The sequence below is a fragment of the Macaca fascicularis genome, chromosome 14, assembly GCF_037993035.2.
Source record: "Macaca fascicularis isolate 582-1 chromosome 14, T2T-MFA8v1.1".
Lineage (NCBI taxonomy): Eukaryota > Metazoa > Chordata > Mammalia > Primates > Cercopithecidae > Macaca > Macaca fascicularis.
The window spans coordinates 74,273,887-74,294,119 of NC_088388.1; the positions used below are offsets into that span (position 1 = coordinate 74,273,887).

The 20,233-nt window shown below is 46.4% G+C and overlaps 1 protein-coding gene and 2 non-coding genes across 3 annotated transcripts; all 3 read left to right on the forward strand.

Moving 5' to 3' along the window:
* Positions 1-8,706: 8,706 nt before the first annotated feature.
* Positions 8,707-15,203, forward strand: RPS3 (ribosomal protein S3). The gene is made up of 7 exons (XM_005579101.4): positions 8,707-8,766; positions 9,930-10,060; positions 10,878-10,971; positions 11,570-11,664; positions 13,233-13,420; positions 13,882-14,078; positions 15,125-15,203. The coding sequence occupies exons 1-6, from the start codon at positions 8,737-8,739 to the stop codon at positions 14,073-14,075; spliced, it is 732 nt and encodes a 243-aa protein (XP_005579158.1). The 5' UTR covers positions 8,707-8,736; the 3' UTR covers positions 14,076-14,078; positions 15,125-15,203.
* LOC123568916 (small nucleolar RNA SNORD15) lies at positions 9,630-9,777 on the forward strand. The gene has a single exon (XR_006692467.1). It is a non-coding gene; the product is annotated as a small nucleolar RNA SNORD15 (small nucleolar RNA).
* LOC123568915 (small nucleolar RNA SNORD15) lies at positions 13,631-13,776 on the forward strand. Its single transcript, XR_006692466.1, has one exon. It is a non-coding gene; the product is annotated as a small nucleolar RNA SNORD15 (small nucleolar RNA).
* Positions 15,204-20,233: the final 5,030 nt, after the last annotated feature.

Here is a 20,233-nt window from a genome sequence, read left to right on the forward strand (position 1 = left end):
CTATAGTATAAATATAACTTTGATATGCACTGGGAAACAAAGCAAATTCAGGTGACTCACTTTGTTGTGATGTGTCTGGAGCCAAACCTGCAACATCTCTGAGATATGCCTGTAATTCTAAATGTCCTAGTAGCAAAAAACAGATGAACTTAATTGTAATAGCATTTTATTTAACCCATTATATCTAAAGTGTTATTGTTTCAACATGTAATCAATATAAAAATATTAATGAGACATTATATTCCTTTTTATATTTCCAAATCTGATGTGTATTTTCCTCTTACAGCACTTTTCCATCCAGACTAGCCAGTTTTAAGTGCTCAAAAGCCCCACGAGGCCAGTGGCTATGGTATAAGATGGTACAAATTTATAGTCTGATTAAGAGACTCTGAGTTTTTTGTTTTGTTTTGTTTTGTTTCCAAGACAGAGTCTTGCTCTGCTGCCCAGGCTGTAGTGCAGTGGCGTGACCTCGGCTCACTGCGACCTCCGCCTCCCAGGTTCAAGCAGTTATCCTGCCTCAGCCTCCTGAGTAGCTGAGATTACAGGTGTGTGCCACCACACCCGGCTAATTTTGTTATTTTTAGTAGAGATGGGGTTTCACCATGTTGGCCAGGCTGGCCTTGAGCTCCTGACTTTTGGTGATCCACCTGCCTCAGCCTCCCAAAGTGCTGGCATTACAGGCATGAGCCACGGCTCCTGGCCCTAAGACTCTGAGTTTTCTATCATAGAACACGTTGTAGGTGAAAAGAAAAATTAAAAAAAAAAGACTGAGTTTTCAGAGGAAAGGATTATGACATTTTGTGTTGTAGACAAAGACATCCCCATTGTTTCACAAGTGGCCACATTATCAGAAATCCATATATGTTCGTGTTTCCTTACATTTTTTCTTTGTTTTCATTTCACAAGTAACACGTGAATATACTTTTTTTTTTCTTTTTTGTGTTTTGAGAGAGTCTCGCTCTGTCACCCAGACTGGAGTGCAGAGGCTCGATCTGGGCTCACTGCAACCTCCGCCTCCCAGGTTCAAGCCATCCTCCCACCTCGGTCTCCCGAGTAGCTGGGACTGCAGACCCACGCGCCCAGCTAATTTTTGTATCTTTTTGTAGAGATGGAGTTTCGCCCAGGCCCGTCTGGAACTCCTGAGTTCAAGCAATCTGCTCACCTCAGCCTCCCCAAGTGCAGGGATTACAGGCGTTAGCCACTGCACCCAGCCAATATATTTTAAGAAAAGTCAAGCCGGTCGGGCGCGGTGGCTCAAGCCTGTAATCCCAGCACTTTGGAAGGCCAAGACCGGCGGATCACGAGGTCTGGAGATAGAGACAGTCCTGGCTAACACAGTGAAACCCTGTCTCTACTGAAAATACAAAAAAAAAAAAAAAAAAAAAAAAAAGCCGGGCGTGGTGGCAGGCGCCTGTAGTCCCAGCTACTCGGGAGGCTGAGGCAGGAGAATGGCATGAACCCGGGAGGCAGACCTTGCAGCGAGCCAAGATGGCGCCACTGCACTCCAGCCTGGGCGACAGAGCGAGACTCTGTCTCAGACAAAAAAAAAAAAAAAAGAAAAGAAAATTCAAGCCATAATTGCTCCTTAACCTCCCCTAATACTGCTGCATTCCCCAGAGGTAACCTTAGTTCTCTGTTAGTTGAGTATAAATCCTTCCATTCATTTACATGCATAGATATGTTTTATTATATTTTACATACATATTATAGAGTAATATTGTTCTGCAACTTGCTTTTTTTCACATAGCAGTATCACTTGGTGCTTTTTTCGTGCAAATACATAGATCTATTTCTTTTTTTCTTTTCTTTTCTTTTTTTTTAAAGAGTCTTGCTCTGTTGCCCAGGCTGGAGTGCAGTGGCGCCATCTCGGCTCATTGCAAGCTCCGCCTCCAGGCTTCACACCATTCTCCTGCCTCAGCCTCCGGAGTAGCTGGGACTACAGGCGCTCGCCGCCACACCTGGCTATTTTTTTTTTGTATTTTTAGTAGAGATGTGGTTTCACCGTGTTAGCCAGTATGGTCTTGATCTCCTAACCTCGTGATCCGCCCGCCTCGGCCTCCCAAAGTGCTGGGATTACAGGCGTGAGCCACTGTAATTTTTCTTTCTTTTTTTTTCTTTTTTAGTTATTACATGATATTCCACAACCATTTTCCTACTGCAGGGCTTTTTGGCTGTTTATAATTTAGTTTTTCACTATTACTAACAATGTTCTAATAAGCATTCTTGCAATCACCCCATGTACATTGTGTGAGTGTTTTTCTGAAGTAGATAAAAAGAAATATATTTTCTAGGCCAAAGGGAATCTACATCTTCAATTTTAGTGGATACTGCCAAGCTGCCCTCCAAAAAGGAAGAACCAGTTCACACCTCACCTACAGAGTGAGGATGCTTGTTTTAACACACCCTTCCATACACTGAATCTTATTTTTATTTTAAGTAGGGGTATTCAGAAGTGTGAGTCTTTTAAGCAATGATACAAAAGCAGTGAAAAAAGATCTGTTCAAATTTATTTGACAGCATTCTTCTATGAATATGCAGAGACTCAATTTGAGGCCCAGAGTGAGTCACCGATCTATTTTAACCAAATCACTGAGAATCCAATGACATCATTGTGTCTCTCTGGGGGTGTCAGACTCTAAAGTAAGTGACAACTGAATATGGTCGCTATTGCCCTAGAACAGCAATCCCTTAACAGGTGCCATAGTGGAGACCCATTTACCCTCTCTCTGTGAACAGAAGAAGCTCCTCTGTCCTCCCACCTCCCTCTGAGCCACTCTGGAGCAGCAAGGCAGGGACACCCACCCTTATTCCCACAACTTCAGTTCTCTCTCTGTCAAGCTCCTCAAGTGGGATTCAGGTAAGTTTTTCTTCCTCTTTCTTTTCTTTCTTTCTTTCTTTCTTTCTTTCTTTCTTTCTTTCTTTCTTTCTTTCTTTCTTTCTTTCTTTCTTTCTTTTCTTTCTTTCTTTCTTTCTTCTTTCTTTCTTTCTTTCTCTCTCTCTCTCTCTCTCTTTTTTTTTTCCTGAGACAGTCTCACTCTGTTGCCCAGGTTGGAGTGCAGTGGCACAATCTTGGCTCAGTGCAACCTCTACCTCCTGGGCTCCAGCGAGTCTTGTGCCTCAGCCTCCTGAGTAGCTGGGACTATAGGCCTGCCACCATGCCCAAATAATTTTTGTATTTTTAGTAGAGATGGGGGTCTCACCATGTTGGCCAGGCTGGTCTCAAACTCCTGGCCTCAAGTGATCTGCCTTGGCCTCCCAAAGTGCTGGGATTACAGGCGTGAGCCACCGTGCCTAGCCTTTGGATTCAGGTAAATTCAGGTAAATTCAATGCTTTCTATGAGGTTCTACTGTTTTCAAACTGTTCCCAGAAACTGTGGGCTGTATTCATTTGACCAGGGCAAATCTCACCTTTGGTTTTCAGGAATTTCAGGAAAGTCCTTTGTGACGCTCCAAGGGCCCATGCATGGCCCAAGTGTGGCCACAAAGCCATATGTTTCTCAGACACTCACAGTCCTCTCTTCACAATCCAAGGGACAATTCTGTGACTCTGTGGGCTAAACAGATAGAGTTTTGCTTTCTTTTTGGATACCCAGGGAGAGATTAAGGCACTCTCACTGTCCTTGCTCTTAGTAACAACTCAATGTATTACAACTACTATTGTTTCCACAGCATTGAGTACTATATTGCCTTTTTCTTATAATAGTCTTAGACAGAGGAAGGGCAGTATGATCAAGACAAAGGCTTCCTTCATGGACGTTCTCCTGGGACTGGGGGGTGACACTCAGGCAGGCAGCCTCCTGGCATCCCTGGGGAAGGGCAGCAGATGAGCTACCACATCATCAAGAGGTGGCATTTACCTCAGAGAACTTGCCACTGTCTGATCCTCAGCTTTGAGCCTCCAGAATTTGGTTTTCTGAACATCCCAGATAAGATACAGCATGTGCAGGCAAATTCATATTAGTTCCGTGCTACAAGGAATTATCTAAAAACTAGAATCCATGCATTTATTTGTTTGCTCTTCAAACTTTGACTGACACTGGGCCTGAGCCTGTCCAGATCCAAGCTCTGAATAGAATGAATAAAATAGGTTCAGTCCAGGCTCTTACAGAACCTACAGTCTACTGAGAGAAACACATAGACCATTCCAACCCAGTGAGATGAGTGTTACAGGAGGGGATGCACAGAACACTACTGAAGCAATGAGAGGAGGCACAACCCTGAAGAAGTGGTGTGTTTAACATGCGGGCAGCAGGGAAAGGAAAGAGTCAGTATGAAGCGAGATGACCATGAGCAAGGGGGAGAATGATTGCTAGAGCAAGGTCTCAAGGAAACAGAACTAAACTGGGACCAGAACACAATGGGAAGGCTGGCCTTGGGAAGAAAGATGGTCTCTTTCCTAAGCTGGGAAGGAAGGAGGTAAGGATAGCCAGGAATACACAGGATTATAGGATGGGCAGGAGGCAGTTTCTGGCTATACAATCTATTAGGGGGCCAAGGGGCTAGGAGGGAGGTTGACTTCTGAAAGTGAGGAGGTTCTGGGGTTAAAGCTTTGTCAAATATTATAATAGGGACTGTGGGAGAATGTGAGGCATATGGGAATGAGGAAATAGAAGTGATTCACTGAGAGGGTCTAGGAGCCTGCTGTGATTTTACTCTCATCCCAGCACACAACGGCGGGTGCTCTCCTTCAGCGCCCACATCTCTAGTGAAGACATAGGGAAGTCAGGCAGGTGGATTTACCAGGCTCACGTTTTCAGCAACCTGGCACCACTCTATAGACAGACCAAGGAGCTGGATGAAGAGGCGCATGAAGAGCAGAGAGAGAGAACAGATGGACGGGGAGCGGGGTTGGGGGGGCAGTGGGAAGAAAAACAACCTATTCCTAGGTTCCTCATCTCGGTAAGGGTTGTCGCCAAGCATTCACGACTGAAGTCAGAAACTAGGGCATCTGCTGGGTGCAGTGGTTCATGTCTGTAATCCCAGCACTTTGGGAGGCCGAGGCGGGTGGATCATCTGAGGCCAGGAGTTCGAGACCAGCCTGGCCAACATAGTGAGACCCTGTCTCTACTAAAACCACAAAAATTAGCTGGTGGTGGTGCGTGCCTGTAATCCCACCTACTCGGGAGGTTGAGGCAGGAGAATCGCTTGAACTCGGGAGGCAGAGGTTGCAGTGAGTTGAGATTGCGCTACTGCACTCCAGCCTGGGCGACAGAGGGAAACTTTTTCCTAAAAAAAAAAAAAAAAGATAGATCCACAGCTACCATCTCTTTGGTTCTTTGGTTCGTCCACTTCTCTTTTCTTTTCTTTTCTTTTCTTTTTTCTTTTCTTTTCTTTTTGATAGAGTCTCACTCTGTCACCCAGGCTGGAGGGCAGTGGTTTTGACCATGGCTTACTGCAATTCCACCTCCCGGGTTCAAGAGATTCTCATGCCTCAGCCTCCCAAGTAGCTGGGATTACAGGCATGCACCACCACACTTGGCTAATTTTTGTATTTTTAGTAGAGATGGGGTTTCACTATGTTGGCCAGGCTGGTCTCAAACTCATGACCTCAGGTGATCCACCCACCTCAGCCTCCCAAAGTGCTGGGATTACAGGCGTGAGCCAACGCACCCAGCCACTTTTTGTCGTCTTCCCTGGTCCCTCTGCTCAGCTCCTGTAGAACTCTGTTAATTCCATGATTATAGGACAGGTCACTTTACATCAGAGTTGTTTTAGTGCTGGAGTTAAACACTCCAATGGCTTCTAGGACCAGAAAATAACTGAGTGATGCTGCCAGGGAGTGTGGCACATTGGAAAGCCTCTTTTGGTATAACGGGGAAGGAGAGCACTGCCCATGAAGAAATGTGGGTTCACTATTTTGCTAGATATTTCTATATTCTTTTTTTTTTTTTTTTTTTTTTTTTTTTTGAGACGGAGTCTCGCTCTGTCGCCCAGGCTGGAGTGCAGTGGCGCGATCTCGGCTCACTGCAAGCTCCGCCTCCCGGGTTCACGCCATTCTCCTGCCTCAGCCTCCCGAGTAGCTGGGACTACAGGCGCCCACAACCGCGCCCGGCTAATTTTTTGTATTTTTAGTAGAGACGGGGTTTCACCGTGGTCTCGATCTCCTGACCTTGTGATCCGCCCGCCTCGGCCTCCCAAAGTGCTGGGATTACAGGCGTGAGCCACCGCGCCCGGCGATATTTCTATATTCTTTTTTTTTTTTTTTTTTTGAGATGGAGTCTCGCTCTGTCACCCAGGCTGGAGCGCAGTGGCGCCATCTCACCTCACTGCAGCCTCCGCCTCCCGGGTTCATGCCATTATCCTGCCTCAGCCTCCCGAGTAGCTGGGACTATAGGTGCCCGCCACCACACCCGGCTAATTTTTTTTTTTTTTTTTTTTTTTTTTTTTTTTTTTTTTTTTTTTTTTTTTTTGTATTTTTAGTAGAGACGGGGTTTCATCGAGTTAACCCGGATGGTCTCCATCTCCTGACCTTGTGATCCGCCCACCTCAGCCTCCCAAAGTGCTGGGATTACAGGCGTGAGCCACCGCGCCCGGCGATCTTTCTATATTCTTAAGAAAAACCTGAAATAGTTTTAGAGAGAAATACCCTGACTTTTACGTGAAGAAAACTATTCAAACTTAAAACTGTTATTGAAGTGTTTAGGGGTAAAGTTTACCAATGTCTGCAACTTACTTTGAAATGCCTCAAAAGATATATTGGTGGGTGGCTACAGGGATGAGTAGATATATGATAAAGCAACAGCAAAATATTAGTTGTAGCATCATTCTCAATTCCCCCTCAGCTTGGTAATGCATACATGTACAGTTTTTCCAACTGTTCTGTAAGCTTCATAATAAAATGAACAGACATTTAAATTTTTTTTTTTTTTTAGACTGAGTCTCACTCTGCTGTCCGGGCTGAGTGCAGTGGCACAATCGCGGTTCACTGCAGCCTAGACTTCCTGTGCTCAAGCAGTCCTCTCACCTCTGCCTCCAGAGTAGCTGGGACTACAGGCACACACCACCACACCCGGCTAATTTTCTTTTTTCACTTTTTGTAGAGATGAGAGTGTCTCATTCTGTTGCCCAGGTTGGTTTCAAACTTCTGGCCTCAAGCAATCCACTTGCCTTGGCCTCCCAAAGTGCTGGGATTACAAGCCTGAGCCACTGCACCTGGCTAGAATTTTTTTTTAATTGAAAAAGAAGGCCGGGCGCATTGGCTCATGCCTGTAATCCCAGCACTCTGGGAGGGTGAGGCAGGTGGATCACTTCAGGTCAGGAGTTCAAGACCAGCCTGGCCAACGTGGTGAAACTTCATTTCTACTAAAAATACAAAAATTAGCCGGGTTTGGTGGTGTGCACCTGTAATCCCAGCTACTCAGGAGGCCAAGGCAGAAGAATCGCTTGAACCTGGGAGGTGGAGGTTGCAGGGAGCTGAGATCGTACTACTGCGCTCCAGCTTGGGCAACGGGAGAGAAAAGAAAGAAAGGAGAGAAAGAGAGAGAAGGAGGGAAGGAGGGAAGGAAGGAGGGAAGGAAGGAAGGAAGGAAGGAAGGAAGGAAGGAAGGAAGGAAGGAAGGAAGAGAGGGAGGGCGGGCGGGCACACGAGCCACTCTCTGGGACTTCTGTTACAAATTGTAATGGACTTGATGAAAGTAAGGTGGAGTAAATGAAAACAACATAAAGGGCACAGAACACAGTCCCTAGGACACTTAGTAAATATCAGGTTTTATTATCATTTGGAATGGAGGAAATGGGCACAGACTGGGGGACATTCTTTTTTTTTTTTTTTTTTTTTGAGACAGAGCCTCACTCTGTCGCCCAGGCTAGAGTGCAGTGGTGGGATCTCCGCCCACTGCAACCTCCACCTCCCGGGTCCAAGCAATCCTCCCACCTCAGCCTCCTGAGTAGCTGGGATTACAGGTGCCTGCCACCACGCCCAGCTACTTTTTCTATTTTTAGTAGAGACGGGGTTTCACCATGTTCGCCAGGCTAGTCTTTAACTCCTGACCTCAAGTAATCCGCCCGCCTTGGCCTCCCAAAGAGGAGTCTTAAATGAATTTCACTGAGGGATTTCAGCAGATTTTCATTACAATGTCCACCCTGAAACTGTAGGGGCCAGAGTTCCACGCTGGTTAAACTCTGTTGCTGTGTGAACTTATACCTGTAATTTCCACCTCTGCACCTCGCATTGCTTGTTTTTAAACTATGAGAATTGAACTCGCGGCCGGGCGCGGTGGCTCAAGCCTGTAATCCCAGCACTTTGGGAGGCCGAGACAAGCGGATCACGAGGTCGGGAAATCGAGACCATCCTGGCTAACACGGTGAAACCCTGTCTCTATTAAAAAATACAAAAAACTAGCCGGGTGAGGTGGCGGGCGCCTGTAGTCCCAGCTACTCCGAAGGCTGAGGCAGGAGAATGGCGTGAACCCGGGAGGCGGAGCTTGCAGTGAGCTGAGATCCGGCCACTGCACTCCAGCCTGGGCGACAGAGCAAGACTCCGTCTCAAAAAAAAAAAAAAAAAGCGAATTGAACTCTAAGATCCTCTGAAGTCTAGCAGTCCTGCTGGTCGAACCCCCTTTGCTGTTCCTGCCTACACTCTTCCTTCCCTTGACGCCTTCTTTACGTAAAAACTACATTTCCCATGAGCACCCATAGGCGTCCACGTAGCGCAGCCCTGCGTCGTCGCTTGCGCCCTTTATACTCACTTCCGCCCGCCCGCCACTTCTTTTTCTTTCGGCGGAGCGCGGCGGCAAGATGGCCGTGCAAATTTCCAAGAAGAGGAAGGTGAGCCTCTGGGGACTGGGTTCGGGGAACGACTGCGCCGCGAGGGTCAGGGGCTTCTCGGGTGCCACCGCGAGGCCTGCAGCTCCGTGCCCTGCCCTGGGAAGCGGCTTAGGCCTCCTGGCATTCCCACGGGCCGCGGATGGCGGTGGATTGAGTGAGAGGCCCGAGCCAGGCGGGCGCTGTGTGGCCGGGTAAGGGAGAGACAGGTTTTTCTCTGGTTCCGAGTGAAGCGCAGAGAGATGGGGACCAGGCGCCCCTTCTGTCCCGGAGAAGGCGTTTGTGAGCATTTTTTGGTCAATGGAATTAGTAAACGTGGCATTTTGAGGGCGTGTGTCATTTCCCTCATGTCTTATCCCATGGTTTTGGGAAGGGGAGGCAGCAGTGTATACTTGTCTTCTTACTGGTCGAGTCTGGGTACAGTCTGCTGGTCCCACGACCTCAACATGAAGGGTTACTGACGATTGCTTGCTCCGTCTGAGGACCCCGGGAGGAAGCTGCCTCGGATTTAACGCTTTGTTATTCCATGGGAAAGAACTGTGTAAAAATCATTAGCTTTAAAAATAGACAGTTTGTCATTTCGTATACCTACACTTCGATGTTAAAATTAAATCCACAACTCTTGTGAGTTAGGATTTTCCAGCTCTGTTTACAGTTAAAACCACAGGTACCGTAAGGCCAGATAACATGGCTGGGATTCTTTAGACGGTCCAGGTTGTGTCTGCAAGTGAGAGAGCGTATGTTAAGTCCACTATCTATTCTGTTCCTTCACAGTGACAAGTACAGTGTCTTTGCTGTGCTGAGTGAAGTGTAAATAGGCTATTTTAGAGCAGTTTCTTGTTTTGCATGTGGAACTGTTTTAAACCCTTCGATGAAGAGATGATGACGAGTCTGACTTGGGGGTGTTGCCTTCGCCCAGGTTGCCTACTCTGTGCTGCATTCTGTGGCACAGTTTAAAGGGCCCTGGTTGAAGTAACTTCCTAAAGATGACCTAGAGGCATTTGTCTGAGAAGGGTTGCTGCACTCCTGTTGGAACAAGGGTTTGGAACCATTGGTTGGAGGTATTTAGTTTTGGGGAGGGATGCATTGACTAATAAGACACTGGCTCAGGCGAAAGTGAGCCTACACCGATGTCCTAATTTTGAACTTCGCTTTTTTTGGATTAGTTTGTCGCTGATGGCATCTTCAAAGCTGAACTGAATGAGTTTCTTACTCGGGAGCTGGCTGAAGATGGCTACTCTGGAGTTGAGGTGCGAGTTACACCAACCAGGACAGAAATCATTATCTTAGCCACCAGGTAAAACTCACTTGACTGGCCATCACCTATAATTGTTGTAAATGCTAAGTTGGTTTATTCCTTTTTTTTTTTTTTTTGTGAGACAGAGTCTTGCTCTGTCCCCAAGGCTGGAGTGCAGTGGTGAGATCTCTGCTCACTGCAAGCTCCGCCTCCCAGCTTCCTGCCATTCTCCTGCCTCAGCCTCCTGAGTAGCTGGGACTACAGGGGCCAACCACCATGCCCGGCTAATTTTTTGTATTTTTAGTAGAGAAAGGGTTTCACCCTGTCAGCCAGGATGGTCTCGATTTCCTGACCTCGTGATCCGCCCACCTCGGCCTCCTGAAGTGCTGGGATTACAGACGTGAGCCACCGCGCCTGGCTGGTTTGTCCTTTGTGAACTTAAGGGGATAGACAGCCAGTGAGTCTGGGCTTAGTGAATGTAATTGCTTCTTAAAAGCTGGATTTTAAGGCCAGGCATAGGATCGCTTGAGCTCAGGAGTTCAAGACCAGCCTGGGCAACATGCGGAAACCCCCTCTCTAAAAAAGATAAGGGTGTGGTGGTGCATACCTGTGGTCCCAGCTATTCCAGAGGCTGAAGCAGGCGATGGCTTGAGCCCAAGAGGTCCAGGCTGCAGTGAGCCATTGGTGTGATCCAGCCTGGGTGACAGAGAGAGACCCTGTCTCAAAAAAAGCTGCATTTTGAAAATTTAACTTTAGTTTTTGTCAATGAAAATTATATGCTTTGTGGCAGAGATTTTGCTACCACATATATATGCAAGATTTAAAGTTAAATCTAGCATTTGTGAGAGTCATGAATTGTCACTTTTTCCCCGCCCAGAACACAGAATGTTCTTGGTGAGAAGGGCCGGCGGATTCGGGAACTGACTGCTGTAGTTCAGAAGAGGTTTGGCTTTCCAGAGGGCAGTGTAGAGGTGAGTGATTCTGGCGTATGCCAGAGATAATGGCTCTTCAGAATGATAACTTCTAAAAACTGGGAGACTTTGTTCATTACAAATGGACTGATACAACTTTGTTGAAATTCTCTTAATGAATAATGGGCTTAACTTTGTAAGCCTGTTCTGCTAATGGCTGATAGTTAAAGGATTTTACATTCAACTTGGGTATAGAAATGATGCATATGATGGATTGACTATCCCCATTGGTGTACTTGGTATGGCCAAAGGAGCCAGGGTGGGAGGGCAAGGAACCTGCACTGTGTGTAGGTGGTAGAAGTGCTTTAGGAATTGAGGGATACTGAAATTATATGCTGTTTGTGATGGTGTTGTGCAGTCTTTTGGCCTCCGTAGGCCACGTTGGAAGAATTATCTTGGGCCACGCTACTGGTAGTGCAAAAAATCACGATGTTCAATTTTTGTTGGGCCACAATCAAAGCCATCTCCTGGGCAGCATGCGGCCTCTGGGTTGGGCAAGCTTGGTCTAGAAAGTGATGCTTGTGTGACATGCCAAATTTTCAACTTTCAGTTGAAAACAGTGGTGATGGTAACAGGATGTCCCTTCCTTCCTTTAAAGCTTTATGCTGAAAAGGTGGCCACTAGAGGTCTGTGTGCCATTGCCCAGGCAGAGTCTCTGCGTTACAAACTCCTAGGAGGGCTTGCTGTGCGGAGGTAAGTGTCCTGAGACCTAATGGTCATGACCTTTTGTGTGTATCAAAATATATGTCTCCTGTTTGTTGATTAGCAGATGAACTGTTATAAAGTGACAGGATCTGCTAGTCTCCCAGGATTATAGTAAGATACTAAACCATGCCCTCACTGAATTGGCAGACTAGCAAGACTATGAAAGCAGCAAGAACCATAAAGGGTGGTCAGTACTGTAATGGAGAAGTGTTCTGGGTGCTTTGGGAGTTCAACACAAATAGAACTGTCCAAGGAGGGGACCAACTCCTGTTGGTCTTCGCGAGGAGGCTTTACAAAGAGCCCTGTCGGGGAGTGCGGTGGGCAATGAAGAATAATTAGGCCTGTTACTGGGTGTGTGTTATGTATCCCTAGGTAGAAGTGCCTTAGTACTTGTGGGATACCATGAAACTTCAGTAGGAATCATTTGGATCTACTTAATGTGTTCACTCTTAAAATGGTACTCTGAAGAGATAAGATAGACCTGATGCGAGAGAGCTTAAAATCTAGACACTTAACCTCTGAGTTGCATGCAGATAGTAATGTGAGGGTGTACTGGTAAGATTTCAACAGGAAGTTCTTTGTGCAGTTAGACTGTATGTAAAGGCATTGAAATGCCTTGCCTAGAGGAATGATAGGAAAACTGTGCTGTAGGAAGGTTGACTGGTAGGGATGGGTAGTGTAGACAAGGCCGTAGGTAAGGACCTAGAAAAGACTGCTTACCTGGTTCGAGTGCCCGCTAGGCGCTTAGAACAATGGTTCTCAGAAGATTAGTGCCAGTCCTAGACCCACCAAATAGGAAACTGGATGTGTGACTCAGCAGTCTGTCTTAGTAACCCCTCCACATGCTAGTTGCACACATTGAAGCAAGTTAATGTACTTCTGAGCCTGGGATCTACTATCTTCTAAGGTGAACCATCATACCACCTCTTAGTTGTAGAATATTAAGTAAGATAATGTGAAAGGGCCTGGAGGTGGCTAGCTCTCCAGTTAGTATGTCGCAGAGTGTAAACTACTGAATGAGTTGGGGGGTAGGGCATATTTTAAAATGTTTTATCAGCATTCTAATAGCAAGGTAGCCAGGATCCTAGGTGGGTTAGCTTTCCTAGTGAATGAGACTTCGGAGGTTGCAGAGTATTACAAGGGACCACAAAGTGGGTAATTGGAGTTTAAAAATGTGGTTCTCAATTTTGATTATACGTGAGAATCACCCAGGGAGCATTTTTAAATACATGTGCCTGTACTTTGCCCATTTAATTGGCTTAGAGTAGGGCCTAGACATCAGCGTTTCTTTTGTGTTTTATTTTAGCCTTCCGAGGTGATCCCAGTATGCAGCCAGAGTTGGAAAGTACATGTTTAGGAGCTTGACATACTTGATGAATATTACCCTAAGATTCCGTGTGATAGGTGTGGAAGAGAATTGGTATCATTGGGGCCAGATTCTGGTCAAATTTATTCTCCATTAAAGGAACATTGAATACTAAGTTTTTGTTTTGTTTTTTAAACTTGGTGGAGGTCCTTGATAATAACACAAGTAGATCTCTTCTTTTCTTCTAAAGGGCCTGCTATGGTGTGCTGCGGTTCATCATGGAGAGCGGGGCCAAAGGCTGCGAGGTCGTGGTGTCTGGGAAACTCCGAGGACAGAGGGCTAAATCCATGAAGTTTGTGGATGGCCTGATGATCCACAGCGGAGACCCTGTTAACTACTACGTTGACACTGCTGTGCGCCATGTGTTGCTCAGACAAGGTGAGCAGCTGAGAGTGCTTGTCAAAGGGCATTTGTGGATAGATTTGGTTTTCCACAGACATCTAAAAATTTGGGGGAGTTTATCATGGAAGCAGCTGGGTATGTTCATATTCCTTGGCATATCGATTACCACATTGATCTGTAAGAATCAAATTGCTGAGACCTGTCAGATCCAAGAGTTGGTTTGTCTTTTTTAGCCATCTGTGTACCCTTCAGTGATGACATGATGACGAGTCAGAAAGGTCACCTCCTGCTCTTGGTCCTTGTCAGTACCATGTTCTGTGGTGCTGTGCGTGAGTTCCTTCTGCAGAAGTGTCCTATTCATTGATTGATTTAGAGGCATTTGTCTGAGAAGGGACCAGACCCAGGAGTGCTTGAGTAAACTGCTTGCTCTCTTTGGTGTTGTGTGATGGGGGCCGGTGAGATCCCAGCTGTGTGCTAACAACTGTGGTGTCCTCTAGGTGTGCTGGGCATCAAGGTGAAGATCATGCTGCCCTGGGACCCAACTGGTAAGATTGGCCCTAAGAAGCCCCTGCCTGACCATGTGAGCATCGTGGAACCCAAAGATGAAATACTGCCTACCACTCCCATCTCAGAACAGAAGGGTGGGAAGCCAGAGCCGCCTGCCATGCCCCAGCCAGTCCCCACAGCATAACAGGTATGTCTGCAGGGGCAGGGGCCTCTTGGGGCAGAATAGGGTCCTTCCTAGTCTTTCTGTTAATACTTGTATCCCACATTCTGGTAAGCATTTGGTGAATAAAAATTGCATTTATTTACTTTATGTGGGAGAATACAAGTTGAAACCTGGGGTCTATTTAACCCTCAGTTCCATTGGGACAGGTGTTTGCCTTTATTTTCAGAAGTTCCTGCTTTCACTCGTGTGTATGAAATGAAATAGTTTTCCCTTATCTTCCCTTATTTGCTCAAGATTTTTTTTTTTTTTTTTTTTTTTGAGACATAGTCTTGTTCTGTCACCCAGGCTAAAGTGCAGTGGCACGATATTGGCTCACTGCAGCCTCTGCCTCCCGGGTTCAAGCAATTCTCCTGTCTCAGCCTCCCGAGTAGCTGGAATTATAGGCATCTGCCACCAAGCCCAGCTAATTTTTGTATTTTTAGTAGAGACAGGATTTCACCATGTTGGCCAGGCTGGTCTCGAACTCCTGACCTCAGGTGAACCACTGTGCTCAGCAGCTATGGTCAACACCTGGGGTTTTTTTGTTTGTAGGTGTTGTGTCTCTAGGTGCCTTGTATTTTTTTTTTTTTTTTGAGACGGAGTCTCGCTGTGTCGCAGGGGCTGGAGTGCAGTGGCTGGATCTCAGCTCACTGCAAGCTCCGCCTCCCGGGTTTACGCCATTCTCCTGCCTCAGCCTCCCGAGCAGCTGGGACTACAGGTGCCCGCCACCTCGCCCGGCTAATTTTTTGTATTTTTTAGTAGAGACGGGGTTTCACTGTGTTAGCCAGGATGGTCTCGAGCTCCTCACCTCGTGATCCGCCCCTCTCGGCCTCCCAAAGTGCTGGGATTACAGGCTTGAGCCACCACGCCCGGCCGCCTTGTATTTTTTTTTATATATAAAAAAGGACAAACCCTTATATATTTTGTTAATGTTGCTGCAAACCCTCAATGGGAGTGTGTATCCATTTGGTAAATAAGGAACTTAATAACTCTGGTAAAATTTCTTACTTTTGTGCTTTATTTGGTTTCAGGGTCTCCTTGGCAGCTGTATTCTGGAGTCTGGATGTTGCTCTGTAAAGATCTTTAATAAAATCTGGTACAAAGACACAAGGCCTGAATAGACTGTTTAGTATTCAGACTGAGGGGCACGTTGGCCTCTGGAGCATTACATATCTTCTTGGTACCATACTTGAAGTATTTGCAAGGGCCAGAACTGTAAGACCCAAGCAGAGCCAACCAGAGAGATCTTTGTGTGATAGTGAAGACTGATAGCAAGCAAGGCAGCACCTTGATTCGTTGTCCTGTAGTTCAGGGTTATAGGTTTAGAAGAGGGCTGTATTTGAGTTTTTCCTATGCATAAGGCGATCCACGTTGCATATAGAAAGTGAACATAAATGGTCATTATATTTTGTGTCATGCTGTGCTCTAAGTATTCTTTACATATGTACTCGTTAATCAACCTCTCTAAAGTGTAAAGGAAATTTGCTTGTGCCACTGAACTTAAGATTCAGAAGTAAATTTGCCTAAGCAGTATAAAGCTATCATTAGAATCCACATTCCTAAGTTGTGTTCTCTTAGGGGATCATGGAACCAGTCATTGGTACTACAGGCCATTATGTTCTAGAGACCTGTAAAGAACATTTAAATTGTCTCTGATTTTATCTGTCAGTATTTTGAAGTATTTTCTGCCAGTGTGTATTTTACCAGAAATTGGGCACTATTTTCTCAGGCAAAACTAGTGAGGGACAGGTTGGCTTGAAAATCATACAAGACTGATGATAAATCACAGTCTGGTTGATCACAGAGGGGAATTCCAGGGACAGCTATTATAGTCCTGGAAGGCCAAATCCGGTGGCTGCTTCCTGGTGATGCAGCCTGGCGGGTGAGATAACCCTGGCTCCATAGACCGCTTAGCAGATGCTGTGATTATTTGGTTGTCTTCTCAATTAGACTGAGCTGCACATGGTAAGGGCTTAATATTTGAGGTAATTATGTAGGGCGCACACTCACAAGTTATCTGCCCCCTTCCCTTTCTGACTCATAAATGGGTCATCTTAACAATTTAAGTGTACACTTCTATAGTGATAGCCCTCTGTCCAAGGGTTTTGCATCTGGATTCAACCAACTTTGGATCAAAAATAATCAAAGGATGGTTGTGTCTACTGAACGTGTAGACTTGTTTTCAAAATATTTTCTTATGTTGTCACTTTCTTGTACACTGCAGTGTAACAGCTGTCTGTAGCACGTACATTAGATATTAAAAGTAATCCAGTGAAGATTTAAAGTCTTAAGGATGTGCCTAGGTTATCTTAGGTGTAAATACTCTACCATTTTGTATAAGGAATTTGAGCATCTGGAGATTTTGGTATTTGAAGGGGGTCATGGAACCAATCATTGGTACTGCAGGAAGACTGCTGTATATTCTTTTTTTTTTTTTTTTGAGACGGAGTCTCTTGTCGCCCAGGCTGGAGTGCAGTGGCGCGATCTCGGCTCACTGCAAGCTCCGCCTCCCGGGTTCACGCCATTCTCCTGCCTCAGCCTCCCGAGTAGCTGGGACTACAGGCGCCCGCCACCTCGCTGGCTAGCTTTTTGTATTTTTTGTATTTTTTAGTAGTTTCACCGTGTTAGCCAGGCTGGTCTCGATCTCCTGACCTCGTGATCCGCCCGTCTCGGCCTCCCAAAGTGCTGGGATTACAGGCTTGAGCCACCGCGCCCGGCCTGTATATTCTTATTCTGCATCAATCTCCAGAACTTCATCTTGCAGATGTGCTGCCCCTCCCTCACCTTGTTGAAAGAGACTTGGATGGTTATACAGATTCCTGTCTTTTTTTTTTTTTGAGGTGGAGTTTTTCTCGTCTACCAGGCTGGAATGCAATGGTGCTATATCAGCTTACTGCAACCTCTGCCTCCCAGGTTCAAGTGATTCTCCAGCCTCAGCCTCCCGACTAGCTGGGATTACAGGCACCCGTCACCATGTCCAGCTAATTTTTGTATTTTTAGTAGAGTTGGGGTTTCCCCATATTGGCCAGACTGGTCTCAACTCACCTCAAGTGAGGCCAAGCACCTCGGCCTTCCAGAGTGCTGGAATTATAGGCATGAGCCACTGCACAGCCAGTTGAACTTATTTGAACATCTGCAAATCATTAAGTACTGGAAACAGGTTAAGACTGTACTGCCCTGTACTTTAGATTAGGTGATCTTTTAAATTCCTCATGAGTTTTCTTGAGTCCACTTGGAAGTTCAGCTGGTAGGAGAAGGTAGTGCTGTTAGTTCCCACTAGGTGTTGCTGTTAACAAAGGAAATGTGCAGTAAGAGTAATAGCTTAAGGAGAAAGAAAGAAACGTAATGAATTGTGACAGAAAAGTATGTAGATTATTAGCATATAGATTACTGAATTATTTAGGAGAAAGTGCTGCTAATTACCACTAGGTGGTGCTGTGATAAAGGCAATATGCAGTAGGAGTAACAGCTTAGAAATAAAAATTGTGACAAAAATATGAAGATTATTAGTGTATAGATTACTGAATTATCAAAGTGAACACCCCTGTGTAACCATTTAAAAATACCAAAATGTGTCTGGCTATGGTGACTCACACCTGTAATCCCAGCACTTTGGGAGGCCACGGCAGGTGGATCACTTGAGCCCAGAAGTTCCAGGCCAGCCTGGACAACATGGTGAAACCCTGTCTCTATGAAGAGATTTTAAAAATTTGCCAGATATGGAGGCTGAGGTGAGAGGATGGCTTGATCCTGGGAGGTGGAGGGTGGCAGTGAGCCATAATTGTGCCACCACACTCCATCCCTGTCTTAAAAAAAAAAAAAGACCCCCAGATTTGCCCCCTTCCTTGTATCTAAGAAGGAGGCCGGGTGCAGTTGCTCATGCCTATAATCTTTAGGAGGCTGAATGGGAGGGTTTTTTTTTTTTCTTTTTGAGACAGTCTTACTCTGTCACCCAGGCTGGAGTGCAGTGGCACAATCTCAGCTAACTACAGCCTCAGCCTCCCAAGTAGCTGTGATTATAGATGCCCGCCATCATGCCTGGCCAATTTTTTTATTTTTAGTAGAGGTGGGGTTTCACCATGTTGGCCAGGCTGGTCTCGAACTCGACCTCAAGTGATCCGCCTCCCAAAGTACTGGGATTACAGGCATGAGCCACTGTACCCAGCCTAGTCTTTTACATCTTTTTCAGAAAATGACATAAGACAAACGTAGAGCTCAGGTGAGCACTTGGTAACTAGAGTATTTGAGACAGGGTCTGGCTCTATTGCCCAGGCTGGAGTGCAGTGGCAGTGGCACAGTTTCACTGCAAACTACCTCCTGAGCTCAAGCCATCCTCCCACTTCAACCTCCCAGGTAGCTGGGACTATAGGCATGTGCCACCACCTCTGGCTAATTTATATTTTTTTAGTAGAGATGGGGTTTCACCATGTTGCCCAGTCTGGTTTCAAACTCTTGACCTCGAGTGATCTGCCTGCCTTGGCCTCCCAAAGTGCTGGGAATACAGGTATGAGCCTCTGTGCTTGGCATTTACCTTGATTTTTAAAGTAATTGCCTCCCTAGACAGTATAATAAAAAGTACTAGCAAGTATTTTTATTTTATTTTTGAGTCTTGTTCTATCACCCAGGCTGGAGTGCAGCGGCGTGAGCTCAGCTCACTACAAGCTCCGCCTCCCGGGTTCACGCCATTCTCCTGCCTCAGCCTCCCGAGTAGCTGGGACTACAGGCGCCCGCCACCGCGCCTGGCTAGTTTTTTGTATTTTTTAGTAGAGACGGGGTTTCACCGTGTTAGCCAGGATGGTCTCAATCTCCTGACCTCGTGATCCTCTTGTCTCGGCCTCCCAAAGTGCTGGGATTACAGGCTTGAGCCACCGCGCCCGGCCGTGTACCTGGCTGTTTACACTGCTTGCACCCTTGTGACTGACTCCAGTAGAACTCAGTTGAAATTTGCCTTTGTGAAATCTTCCCTGATCTGGCTTTTGCTGTTATGGCCTGATTTATGTCCCCCCAAATTGTGATGTTGAAGCCCTAACCTCCAGCACGACTATTTGGAGATAGGGCCTTTAAGGAGGTATTGTGGCACTGGCTTGGCTCTTGTCATGGACTCTATTGCCTTTCCTGGCTGGACCTCTCTGCAACTCCATCTTTCCTACTTCCACAGTTGGGGCTTGATGAATGAGGAGAGATTTGCTTACTTACAGCTCTCCTGAATGTTCTTCAAGCCAAGGCTATCACTACTTCCCTCTGTTCCTTCCCAGTTGAAAATAGGGTTTGGAAGAAGAGGGCAAGAAGAGGCATTGAACATGCAGATGGGGGTACATACTGCCCTCAGGGACTCCTGCCACCACCCATCACCCTGCCAGCTCTCCCATCCTCCACCCCATCAGTGATCCCAAAGTAATTGGATGTTCTCTGCAGGAGAGTAGGAGGCTCAGACCAAAGGAGCCAAGGCTGAGGGCCAGGGGTCACAGGAAAGCTCGAGAGTCATTTTCTTTCTGTCAGGGCTTCAGATATAAAATCTGATTACCAGTGAAATAAAGATGACACTAGTCTATGTGTTTTTATTTTTATTTTATTTTTCCTGAGACAGAGTCTCACGCTATTGCCCAGGCTGGAGTGCAGTGGCGTGATCTCAGCTCACTGCAACCTCTGCCTCCCAGGCAAGTGATTCTTGTGCCTCAGCCTCAAGAGGCTGTATGAGGCACACGCCACCATACCCAGTTAGTTTTTGTAATTTTTTGTAGAGATGGGGTTTCACCATATTAGCCAGGCTGGTCTTGAACTTCTGGCCTCAAGTGATCCGCCCGCCTCAGCCTCCCAGAGTGCTGGGATTACAGGCATGAGCCACCATGCCCATCCTGTTTTTTTTTTAACTTGTGAAAATTACATGTGTTGGCCGGGCGCGGTGGCTCAAGCCTGTAATCCCAGCACTTTGGGAGGCCGAGACGGGCGGATCACGAGGTCAGGAGATCGAGACCATCCTGGCTAACACGGTGAAACCCCGTCTCTAATAAAAAATACAAAAAAAAACTAGCCGGGCGAGGTGGCGGTTGCCTGTAGTCCCAGCTACTCGGGAGGCTGAGGCAGGAGAATGGCGTGAACCCGGGAGGCGGAGCTTGCAGTGAGCCGAGATCTGGCCATTG